This window comes from Elgaria multicarinata, chromosome 8 (assembly GCF_023053635.1).
Source record: "Elgaria multicarinata webbii isolate HBS135686 ecotype San Diego chromosome 8, rElgMul1.1.pri, whole genome shotgun sequence".
Taxonomy (NCBI): Eukaryota; Metazoa; Chordata; class Lepidosauria; order Squamata; family Anguidae; genus Elgaria; species Elgaria multicarinata.
In genome coordinates this window covers 37,307,161-37,320,144 of record NC_086178.1, presented here as the reverse complement: position 1 = coordinate 37,320,144, position 12,984 = coordinate 37,307,161, and the positions used below count along the sequence as shown (strand labels likewise).

The following is a 12,984-nucleotide window of genomic DNA, read 5'->3' as shown; positions in this document are numbered from 1 at the left end:
TCTCTGGACGGTTTACAAATGATTACAAATGATAAATTATTGTTTCAGTACATAATTTTCTTACTTGCAGCACAACTCTGGGGAATCCTCTTTATATCTCAGCCCCGTCCTGAGCGTTGTCATCATCTTCACTCTCACTGCACTGATATGTTTGGGACCCATGAGCTTCATTAAAGCCATCAAACTATTTAAGGCCTAGTTAAGAGAAACAAATTGATTTGCTCATCAGTAAAACTGCACAATAAAAGTATACACCTTAACAACCCTTTATTCTCTAGTGAAAAATAGGTAGGAATGGGATTTATATCAATTTTTATCAGGCTTCAGAAAGTTTAGCACTGTCTCATTTCTTTCTATAAAGAGAACCCCCAGGTCCCTGCCATAGTTTTAAGCTGATCTTTCACATTTATCCTGAGGTCACCAATAAGGTTTACCACACCCTAATCTTTGCCCAGTCCACCTATTTCTGCTTTATTCCTGCCAGGCAGAATTAATGAACCTAGGGACAGGATTGACCTGAACCTAGTTCCTAGGGACATCATGGGTGAAAGCAGTTGGAAAAAAAGATTTAACACGCAAAGGAGTAAACAAAAGAGGTTCGCATAGCCAAAAGCAATTGAAGCTGCACAGAAAATACAGAGATGCCTAATACATAGATGACTACTGCAACCTTCTTCTCACTGGCCTTCCTTCTTCTCACATCAGTTCGTTGGTTTCTGTTCACCACTCTGCTGCGAAGATCATCTTCTTGGCTCGCCGCTCTGACCATGTTACTCCACTTCTGAAATCTCTTCATTGGCTTCCAATTCACTTCAGAATCCAATATAAACTTCTCCTGTTGACCTACAAAGCTTTTCACGGTCTAGCTCCTTCCTATCTCTCCTCTCTCATCTCACACTATTGCCCCGCTCGTGCTCTTCGCTCCTCTGATGCCATGTTTCTCGCCTGCCCAAGGGTCTCTACTTCCCTTGCTCGGCTTCGTCCATTCTCTTCAGCTGCCCCTTACGCCTGGAACGTTCTTCCAGAACATTTGAGAACTACAAGTTCAATCGCAGCTTTTAAAGTTCAGCTAAAAACTTTTCTTTTTCCTAAAGCTTTTAAAACTTGATTTTGTTCTGACTTTTATACTCCCTGTTTGGTGCATTCTCTTGCCCTCCTTATTGTTTTATTATGATTTTATTAGAATGTAAGCCTATGCGGCAGGGTCTTGCTATTTACTGTTTTACTCTGTACAGCACCATGTACATTGATGGTGCTATATAAATATATATATAAATAAATAAATAAATAAATAATAATAATAAATACTCTTTTAGGCATTGCCCAAATCCCATTAAAGACAATCAAAGACAATCTTACCAGCCAGAGAGTAAATGCCACCTTCAAGCATCCATGGCTCAAGTAACTACCTCACAACATTTCTGTCACTAGCTACAACTAACCTTTTGGTCCCTTGACTTGTTTTGTAGCAGAAGACGGCAGAAGAAAAAACTGCCTGGAGAAAAGTGAATATTCAAAATGTACCTATGACTGGTCTACCTTCAACAGAAGGTTTACTCACCATTTTCTTATCTTCAATTCCAATACTGGAGCTCAACAGTTGCATGTTGAAGAAGGCCAAGATGCCCAGCAATTTTGGTTGCAGATAATCGGCCTAAATATTGATTAAAAACAGTGCTCCGAAACTACTTCGAACTATTTTAAAAGAGACTAGTTAAAATTTTAAAGCGCATTTACCCGTTAAAGTTAAAAAAGCATTTTGGCCTCTACTCTAAAACAGCAGTTTAAGGTAAAACATTTCCCTCTCTCTCAAATTCACATTGACTGTGGAGAGGATAGTGTATAAACTTAGTAAAGAGGCCACTTTATACTGTAGGTGCAATTCTAGCTCTTGGACTCACTTGGGAAAGTAGGGCTTCCCTAAATCACTGACCAATGCTCATCAAAGAGCTAACGCTTTCAAACATAGCCAGGTTGGCAGTGGTGCAGTGGAATCAGGTCTCACAGGGATGCAGAACTTGCACATTTTTATTAGCAGGGACTCTGACATCATCTGCCACCCCCACCCCCACCCCCACCTCGCCCCGCAATTCCCTGCTCCCTCCATGTTTAGCTGCAATCCTCACAGTAGCTGGGGGGGAAATGAATTTTCCCAGTAACAACAGGTTGTTCCCTTTTGTAATGCAAAATATTTTTGGGTGGCTTGGTCTTGAATGGGCAGTTACGCCCCATTAGCTTTACAAAAGACTAGCTTGTAGCAGATGATAAATCCTAGATCTGGTTTGCTGATATGGATCAATACAGCTGCCTGAATTTTTGGACTCCCCCTTAGGACATGGTTATGAGGTTGTCATGATGAGCACCTATACTTCAAAATTTACCAGTATACCACTGCAGGTTACTCCAGTGCAGTTCTGCATTTAACAAAGCTAACCTGCTTGGGATATGTGAAAGCATCCATAGCAAAATGCTGCTGACTAGTACAAGAATCACAGAGAATGTCATTTCCATAGCAACCAGCAACAACCAGCTGCTTATTAACTCTGTTGCTTTTTTTATGAGACTCTTAAAGCCATTTCCCGAAATGCATACTTAAAATGGTATATCATAATTAAAGAACAAGCCATCTCTTCCCTCTAAGTGGTGCTGAGAAAACCTGCTACTTACCATTCGCTCAGGAGATGTGATGTCCTTGGGTCCCTGATATGGGTCATCATTCGAAGCAAATGAAGCCAGAATTGATAAACCATTGAAGACCTGCTGATAGTGTTCTCCTAAGCGTAGCAACAGTTCATTATGCAATCCCTGATAGTCCTGTCTCAGCAAACTTCCCAGCTCTATCTCTGTTTCATTCTATAAAACAGGAGGGGGATAACTTGATAATATACAACAAAATGCACAACACATTTAGAAATTAAACTAAAGAAATGAAACCTGACTTAAGCATTGTTGGGAATGGAAAAGTAACCCTCTGATCAATCAAACGGAAACTACTACAACATTCCAAGAAAAAAAAGGAACTCTAAACAACCTTGAGTAAATGATCTTGGTGCATCAAATAGTTTTAGTTATGCAGCCAGAAAGAGCAGAGGCTGTTGAGTGAGGGCTGTTTCCCGACCTGAATAATATTATGTTTATGTGTTTTATATGCAGAAAGATCCTAGGGTATCTTAGGTACATCAGAAAGGTTCAATATGCTTGCAGTGAATTCTTAACTTGATCATATCATGTCACTTACTTGCATTTCAATACAACCCCCCAACTTGATTACTCTCATTGATCCAAAACTTCATGCGCAAAGTTCAAAATTACCTTGAGATAGTGAAGCGCTCGCTCCAGCTCATCTTTACTACAGAAGCAGACTAAATGAGAAAAGATGTACTTGAAATTGTTGATGAGGATCTCTCTGCGGTTTACATTTAGCTGTTTTGCTATTGTTCGGATAAGTACAGAGGCTGCAGGACTAGCCTTGGCAGCAAGGTCAGGCAAGAGAACTTGGAGAATCCGCTGGCAAAATAAAGAGAGCACTGTTTTAAAAACTCATTTCCTTCCTTTGTGCCAGTGAAAATATTTACAAGTAATGGGCTTACGAGTATAAGAACAAAAAGTCCTAAGCCAGTCCACTTGATGTCCTCCAGATGTGTTGGAGAATAATTCCCATCATCCCTGGGGAGCATGGCATTTAGGCCTGTTGACTGAGGGTGATGGGAGCAATAGTCCTACACATTTTGAAGGCATCAGGTTGGGGAAGGCTGGCTTACCTAGGGTGACCATATGAAAAGGAGGACAGGGCTCCTGTATCTTTAACAGATGAATTGAAAAGGGAATTTCAGCAGGTGTCATTTGTATATATGGAGAACCGGGTGAAATTCCCTCTTCATCACAACAGTTAAAGCTGCAGGTGCCCTGCCCTCTTTTAAATCTGGTCACTCTAGTATAGCTCCTGCAGCTTTAACTGTTGTGATAAAGAGGGAATTTCACCAGGTTCCCCATATATACAAATGACACCTGCTGAAATTCCCTTTTCTATGCAGCTGTTAAAGATACAGGAGCCCTGTCCTCCTTTTCATATGGTCACCCTAGCTTACAGTTTTGTCAGCATGAAAAAGCACCAACCCGGCTATTTTTCAACAATGGAGAAAACCCTGAACAGCTAAGTTTTGAAAACCCCTACAGATAGTAAATTTAATTGGTCTATATAGCTTCCAAAAAGTGGGTGACATAGCACTGCACTACTTTCTTCCTGTAAAGCTATGCTCCAAGGAGGCATTTACTACTACGGGTTTTTGATGGTTAAGGGCCAAGTAGATGTGACAGGGGCAGCCCCATGTATTTATGCATGTGTTTGCCATGTTCACATGTAAAGCAAGGGAGAGTCTATTGTTCACACAAAAAGAATTACACAGGTGAGACGCAATAAACGTTCGCCTGTTACCTGTCTTACTCTGCTGCACTCTACTTTTCTCCTCAGCCTGGATCTGAAACCAGAAGTGAGCCAGAATGAGGAAATTATGGTTTTAATTTTTGTGAACCACCCAGAGAGCTTCGGCTATTGGGCGGTATAAAAATGTAATAAATAAATAAATAAATAAAAAAGTGCTTCATAAAACGGAGCACAGCGATGTAAGGGCAATTCCCTTTCCCAAGTAAAAATAAATAAATAAATACTTGCCCTACCTTTCATTTGGACAGAGGCAGTTATAAATAACATGTGGCTGCTACATCATATCATGTTTGGTCCCTAAAGACCCCCCTCCCCAGGTTTTAGAGCTAGAGGCCTCCTTTAACTTCTAGACTGGTTTTTCAAATCAACATCTCCTGAAAACCTGTGCAAAAACCAACCAACCATCCAGCAACTGGCTGCAGTTTCAAGTAATCTTGACTACAGTGGAAAGAAGCATTTTACAAAACACATTTCACTCTAAGCTCAAAGAAACCTTCCTCTAGATAAATCTGGGAGAAGGTCGAAAGATAAGGGCTGTCAGGGTAGAAGGAAAGGCCTTGGGGGGGAAAGGCATTTCTCCTTTCAGTTTTTTCTTTCTTTTTCAGAAATGAAAAAATGCAGGAACCCAACAAATCTTAAATAATCCACAATTTATAAAGGCAAAGGTTTTGTGAATCCAAAATATTGCGTTAGAAAACACAGGAGATAACACGTGCAAACACTTATAAGTATGGAATATTATCAACTCACATTGAGAAAACGATTGAGGTCTGGAAAATCAAAAACATTGGCAATTTCTGATAACATGTCCAAGGCCGCCTCCCTTTGATGAGCAATCTCTTGCTTCTGCATTTCATTGCTTTGGCGGGGAGTGCTAGAAATCATTGCCATCTGACTGGAGTGCAGAGATTCCACTAAAAACTAAAGCGTTGATAAATACATTTCACTGTAATTTTTGTCATACAGAATAGAATGTTGGATACTTACTGTGGAAGTCCATTCTGGATTGTGGGAAGGAGCCATCTAAATATTGGGCTATTTCCTCTTTCTGCCCAGGAAGGCAGGGATCACATGAATAGCGAAACACAATACTGGAGGAGAGGACAGAACAGCAAAGGCAGAAAATAAACCCAATAGGCAAAAACATCCCTCTGGAAAGCAAGGCAAGAACATGCAGATTTGGCCGATCAGGTTGGAAAATTATGTCAGCCACATGAAGAATGGGATAGGATGCTTCCATCCCACCGACTGGGATGGAGGAATGGACTTTCACATGAAGTATCCAACGTTCCATGCTCTGGTTCGTGGGAAGAAGCATCCAAGGACTGGGATGACCCCAAGCTATCCTCTCCTATGAGTGGACTATGTGGGAAGGACCATGCTCTGGAGAACTCCTCTCCTGAAGGTGGCCTCTGCTGAGGCGAATTTGTCAAATGTGTAGTTATGGGAATGTAGACTTCAGGAGGGAAATCTGGGTGCCACTAGTGAGGCCGGAAGTGCTGTGCTTTGGAGAAAAGGCTTCAGATCGGGGTTGGACCACAAGGATGGCCACCTGGCCTAGACCAATGCCAGCAGAGAGGCCTGCCTGCGTAAAGTGTTAGGCTGTAAACCCAAGTCAGGGCCTGTTTGCAGGAAGGCCAACAGGTTCTTGATACTGGCCTTTCAAGATGGATTTTCTCTTGCACCAACAAGTGGAAGCTTTCCATGTGGCTTCATAACTAGTTACAGTGGATGTCTCAGGGAAGAGTGGGTGATGCTTACCACATCTATAGAGAAACCGAGGCACAGGAGAGCTTCTCACTCAGCCTCTAGCAGCTAGGTAGAGTCGCCTGGGATTTGGGTGCTGGAGAGTGAGAAGGTCTGGACTGGTAAGAACCAGGGGCCAGACCGTGCCAACTGCAGAATTTCCCAAAACCATAGTCTTGTGGAGTCACTAGCAACACAAAGGCTTGCTTGAATCTGACTTTCCTCAAAACACTGTAGGGAAGGATGGGAGGAAAGATACAACAGGGCAGGAACAAGCAAATGCATCCCAGCTCTCTGCCCTGGGTTTCAGGAAGTGAGAAAGGAAGGAAGGAAGCTTGCTGTTTTGGGGAGAAGCCAACATGTCTACGACCATGGTGCCGAAGCAGGCCTGGAACTGGAGGAAGACTCGCTGTCTCAGAGGCCTGTTCCGTCCAGGATGACGTTTTGTCTGCTGAGGAAATCCGCAGCCATTTTGAGGATGCCCCAAATGTGCTGGGCAAAGATTGATAGAATGGACCACTTCAACCCTTGTACCACCTTGGTGATTGATATTGGCCTTTGCAGACAAATTGCCTGTTTTGATTAGAATTTATTGTTTGGTAAGGAACTGAGAAAAATATAGCAAGAAGAGATGGATCACCTAGAGTTTCAGATAGTTGATACTATACCTGGCCTCCATGGGGTCCAAGTCCCCTATGCTACCTGGCTTTGGCAATGAGCATTCCAACAGGAAAGACCAGTGTCTGTTGTTAATACAGTCCTGGTGGGCTCCCCGAGAGGGATTCCATTCTTGAGATTGGATAGTTTTTCCCACCAGAGGAAGGAGAGCTTTACATTTGGAGGAGAATTGGACATTTCTGGATTATGTCCTGCTGATAGGGTGGGAGGAGCCCTAGTAGTGAGAGTGAAAATGAGCCCATGGATGGACTTGGATGCAGGAAACCATGAGGCCTTGTATGTAAACTGAGTTCATGTCGTCTGCTCACTTTTTGCCTTTGTATGGATTTGATCTCTTGTAGGAATTTTTTTATCCATTCTGGAGCCAAAGAAATCTGGCTCTTTTCTGTGTTCATCTCTTCCCCTAGATGGATTATTATTTGGGATGGTCAAAGGTGACTTTTCTTTGACAGTCAGGATCCCATCCCATTAAAGAGTGGCTGTTGCTTCTACCATATATTCCCTCCTGCAGGAATTGTTCTGAAGGGTCCAGATCAGTAAGTAAGTTGGGCTGGGCAGCAGTGGGACTATTCGCTGGGTAGCCTTACATGCGTGACTGAGGTAGTTTCCAGCTTTCCAGGACAGTGGAAGGGGGAAATGAAAGAGAAAGCTTCTTTTTTTGTAGTGAGGCTGAAATAGACTGAAGTCAGAAAACAAAATATATAACAATCGGGATTGAAAAGAGTATTTTAGGAATTTTAAAGTGTTCTTAGAATATAGAAAGGAAGAACTCTGAGAGTAATGATTGTAGATCAAATGAAATTATTACATGGAAGGAAACTTGAGGTAGAACTGGAGGTCCAGGCCTTCCTTCAAGGATCACTGATCATGAGATCCCTGCCTTCCTGACCAGTGAGAGATAATAACCAATTCTCCAATGCCTCCTCACATTAACCAGAGAAATTAGAATTCTTTCTTAGGGCAATTATGTCAAAAATCATTCAGCTGATTAAAGAAAGAAAACATTTTTACCATATCAATCTGCTTATAGTTCTGCTAACGCAAGCTATCCCAACCAGAAACCTACTGCCTAACTCAAAAAGATACAGCCCAACTTTCCTACCAGCGCTGATGGTGTAATAGCACTGAAATGGCTTTATCAGATTTTACTTGAATAGCTACTCTGGCTTTGATCCAAAACAAATACGATTCTCCTAATCTTCAGTCGTAATTAAAGGACTGTTAGTGGGCTGCAGGATCACATATTGACCAGGTTTGCATGGTAAGGTGGCAAATCAGTATGGTAGGGTGGCAAATTAAGCCACAAATTGCTGGGTCACATGCCCAATGTATTCTGCTGCTGCTTTGCAAAAGCAACATCCAACATGAGGTTGTTTTGTGATGTGCGAACCCAGACACTATGACTGTGTTCACACAATGGGTTGCTGTCTGAAGCCCACGATAGGTTAGTGTGTCATCCAAACCCAGCCCTATTTTATAAGGGTGCGTTGTTTTTCCCTAACAACCCACCCTTATAACTCACGGTCTACACTAGGGGTGTTTCACCCACTATGGGTCGTCCAAACCCAGAAATGCCAACCCATCATGGGTACAGTGCAGCAAGCAGGGCTACAATCGCTTTTTGCAATTGCAGCCAAATTGCTGCCAGTGCTTTTCCCCCTGCCTCCTCCCCCAACTCTCACCAACCCCCACCCCTGCTCCATGCCCATAGTGACCACGACACCATCACGGTTGGAGCTCCTTTTAATTTTTTTCTTTTCTTGCACTAAGAAAATGGGCCTGGGAAAAGGGTTGGGTTTTTTGCATTTTCCCCAGCCCCCTTTTATGTCTGCATATGGCCCCTTTATCTATGGAGCTGGTGGCTCCGATTTCGATTGGGCTGTGAATCCATTCTAGGTTTCAGTCAGAGCCCTCCAGAACTCTAAAGAAGCTATCCGTGCTACTGAACCCTATCCCCAAAACTTTGAGTGCATATCATTTGCATAAAATTGGATGAAAGGGAAGAGTATTTCAGACCCCCCACGGTACCCCAATAATCAAAGGGAAATAAAACGTCCTCTCCCTGTGTTGTTAGTAATTTTTACCTGACAGATGGGTTTTTTGTATTGACTGAAAAAGACTTGCAGCTTTACAGACTTGGCTGCAGCCAGAGTTCTGATTTCTGTATATGCTGCTCCAGCCACAGATGCCGACTTGGAAAGTAAGCAATGCAACAAGTGTAAGAGTGCAAAACGCACCAGATCTCCTTTCGCTGCCCTTGCAGAGGAAAACACAAATAGATGTTACTGGAATGCAACACTAACACACTGAGGACAATTCATCCAAAAAAAGAGGATATGAAAATTGCATCTTTTCATTTGATCTGTTCAGCAAATACACCCTTATTGTCTTAAAATACTGAATATTCTTCTTGCACGTAAAGTCCCCTCAGATCAAAATACTTATGGATGTTAGAAACAGAGCCATTAAAAGTGTACCTTCCAATATCTCCTGTTGTGAGAATAAGTGTGTCCTTCAGTTCACTATTTCGTGATATTTTAGCATTTGTATAGGCTTCTTTCATTCTGGAAACAAAGAGCTGAAACAGAAAATTTAAAAATATTGTATACGTTAATTATGATTACATCTCCAAATAGCTCTTGCAGGCTTCAGGACACTTCAGAAATTCACCTCCTTGATGAATCCTTCCTCAGAGCCTGAAGAATCCAGTACATATTTGATGTGGTCACTAAAGGCTACTCTTACATCTTTATCTGGATCTTCCATTAGCTTTAAGAAAGCCCCAACAATAGGTTTTACATTTACTTCATCTCTTCTGAAGTCCAGGTGTTTACAAAGTAGAGGAACGTTCTCTATTAAAACTAGGAGGGAAAGTAAGAAACAGAAACACATTCAATACTTTTCTGGTATATGATCCAAATTCAAATTATTTAAGTGCTTTAATGCCACTCCTCAACCAAAAAGGCTCCCATCAAAGCTTATATATAATCAATTAAACAAGACAGTCTCTGCCCACAGATTTACAACCTAAAAAGACACGACACACAAGGAAAAAGGAATGGGGAGGGAAGAGGGGGGGAAGAGAAAATTCTTTCAGCAGCAATGGTAGAACGGCCCTGCTTCCCCCTCGCCTCTCCCTTTGTGGAGCCTGCTGGAATGGGTACTGGTTGGGACAACTGAGGGAGGGGAAGCCTTCATGGCCCTGCTCTCCCTCTCAACTCCCTCAGCAAAGCCTACTGGAATGGCTGCTGCTGGTAACATGGTGGATCACGACATTTACGCATCTTAAAACATGTCTTTTCAAATACTCAGAATTCATAACTCAGGGTCATTCCAAATTTCAATTGTCCTCATAAAGTGGTTTAATAAAGCCTCAAGTCTCATTATCAAGTTCAGTTGCAAAGTCCCAGTTTATACACAATGATAACCTAGTTTTAAAAAAACAATAATTGTGTTGCCATGAGTGAATCAATGTGCTAATGAACGCACCTTGATCGCTCCTACTTGACTCCTCCCAACACTGGGAGCAGCTAAACAGGACAGCGACTCTCCGTCCCTGGCTTGGCTAGCATTATGCCCAAATCCACCACTCTGCCTTTACTTTTCCTTGACAAGCCAGAGTTGTAACCCAGGGTTTGTTCTTGGATTACAACTCTGACTTGTCAAAGGAGAGACAAGCCAGAGTGGTGGGTTCAGATGTAACACTAACCAACCAGTGACAGAGCATCCCAGGCTTGTTTATCCGCTCACACTGGTAGGAGGAGCCAAGCGGGAGCAATCAAGCCGCGGGATTAGCGTGCCAGGTGGCTTACAGTAACCCAGGCTTTAAAAAAACAAACTGTGTTACCATTGCATGCAAACCAGGCTAATATGTTCATCCACAATTCTCAAGTGCAGCTTGAAATAGCTGCAAAGGTGTAGTTTAGGCTTCCAAGACTGCATTACACATATGTAACATGACTATTCTATCTCCTCTTACATTTTAGCTCAGTTATATCCCACAGATAACATCCAGCACTAACCCAGCTTTCTCTCCGTGAAACAATTTAAGAGGACAAGGCAGGGGTAGCACCACACATTCCTCTCACAATAATGCCTGGGGAAGTGTGGTAGGGACTGAGAGAGTCACATGTCACTTTGTACTTTCTGGCTCCATTTCCAAATGTGAGCAGCATCCCTAAGCTGAAAGCAGCACATGACTCTTCCACTCCTGAGAGGGCGCCATGGAAGCTTCAGCATTATTGTGGAAGTTTCTAGCATGACCTCTCATTTCTCAAAGGGAGAGGTACTTGCAAAGCAAGAAGCGGGGGAAAACATTCCTTCAACTCTTCCCACCTTGCAGGAATCTATCTCTGTCTACTCTATGAACCAGAAGAATGGTGGGAAGGCTGCTGAAGGCAGGGGACTCCACACATGTATCAGGGTTTGCAAGCCTGTAAGCCATGAGTGAGCAACTTGTAGCTGTCCAGATATTTTGCCTAAACTCTGGCCATGCTGGGTAGGTCTGATGGAATTTGTAGGCCAAAACATCTGGAGGAGCACAAATTGTAAGCTGTAAACATACACTGGATCAGCTTTATCAGCCTAAAGACTAAGAGTGAACTTAGACAGCCAGTGTGGTGTAGTGGCTAAAGTGTGGAACTGGGAGTCAGGAGATCCAGGTTCTAGTCCTCACATGGCCATGGAAACCCACCGGGTGACTTTGGGCCAGTCACAGACTCTCAGCCCAACCTACCTCACAGGGTTGTTGTTGTGAGGATAAAATGGAGGAGGATTAGGTACACCACCTTGGGTTCCTTGGAGGAAAAGAGGTGGGATATAAATAAATAAATAAACTCAGGTGCTGAACTAGAATAACTATGTAGCTAAATCAGGGATGCTGAGAAACAAGAGGGAGATATCAGGAGGCTTGGGAGAACCTCAAGATTTGCAGAAATAGAAAAAACTCTTTAAGGAAAAATAGCCATTAAGGTGCAGCAGCTCCACCCAACCCCAAGCAGCACACTGAGGAATGAGCATGCTCAATGGTCACAGAATGCTAAGTAGTGTCTGTTGTGTGGGGAGGGGGTGGGGGGGAGGGAGTATCTTGAAAGAAGACATGACTGGCTGCAACACTGAACAGGAGCATTCCGCATCACAACATTTTGTTGCAGGTCCCACTTGAAATGTTAAAGAAATAACCTGCAAACCAGGCAAAGAAAAGGAAAAGAAGTATATTCAAAGTAACTTACCAAGCTTTACTGAACTGGCTATGCTGTTTTCAACAAGATTTAAAAATGGCTTAAACACATCAGCTTTCACTGCACACACTTCCTCATGAGAAGGAGTCACAACAAATCCGCTGCAGAGGATGCCACAGCTTTTGGGCTGGACGTCAGGTTTAGTTAAAGAAGGTTTTAAATTAAAGTTGTCAGAAAGGCAGCAAGCCAAGCTTCCAATGATACTGGCATAAGCTTTCTGGACTAATAGAGATTCATCCTGTATGTGGTCTCTGAAATTAAAAAAAAGAAGTGTACAGTGATTTTTCTGCATGTGCTATAGTAATATTTTCACCATGTTGCCTATGTTTGGACAATCAAATCCTGGTTTAATAAGCCAGGTTATGCTCAAGTTTTGTCTGCCCACATGCTTCAGTCCTCCCTTTATGTGAGTGAGAAAATGAATCAGGAAACAACAGTTAATCATAAGTTCCTGTTGCATCTGAACTGGAAAACTACGAATATTGTCTTCCAAACAAGCCAGGATATGACAACATGGTTTAAGGTTGGCTTCCGAATCCTGGCTTGTTTGAAATGGTTCAGACACAACAGAAAGCTATGGTTAACTGCACTGTCTGCTCACACGTATGAAGAGACGAGCAAAAGAGGCTGCATTTGAGGGCACGACATTCAAGCAGATTCTGACTGATTAAGACAAGATTTGATCTTCCAGACCAGCTCAGGAAGTGTAGGCTGGTGTACCACTTTCAAATCTTCATATTCATGCGTCTTGTCATACGTTTAAATATTCTCCTAACACCTGTACAATACACATACTTATTCATACCTCACTTTTTAAAACACACCCACCCTAACACTTCAAATTCTTGACCCAGAACATTCATCCCCCTTATCTTG

At 42.6% G+C, this 12,984-nt stretch overlaps 1 protein-coding gene across 1 annotated transcript in view; it reads right to left on the bottom strand.

Moving 5' to 3' along the window:
- ATR (ATR serine/threonine kinase) overlaps positions 1-12,984 on the bottom strand; it is a 68,472-nt gene that overhangs the window by 39,964 nt on the left and 15,524 nt on the right. The window contains exons 10-18 of the mRNA XM_063132157.1: positions 12,100-12,359; positions 9,539-9,729; positions 9,346-9,446; positions 8,953-9,124; positions 5,195-5,365; positions 3,313-3,507; positions 2,668-2,853; positions 1,562-1,654; positions 65-195 (exon numbers count right to left, since the gene is read on the bottom strand). Coding sequence (XP_062988227.1) covers positions 65-195; positions 1,562-1,654; positions 2,668-2,853; positions 3,313-3,507; positions 5,195-5,365; positions 8,953-9,124; positions 9,346-9,446; positions 9,539-9,729; positions 12,100-12,359 — 1,500 coding nt within the window. The remainder of the gene's footprint in view (positions 1-64; positions 196-1,561; positions 1,655-2,667; positions 2,854-3,312; positions 3,508-5,194; positions 5,366-8,952; positions 9,125-9,345; positions 9,447-9,538; positions 9,730-12,099; positions 12,360-12,984) is intronic.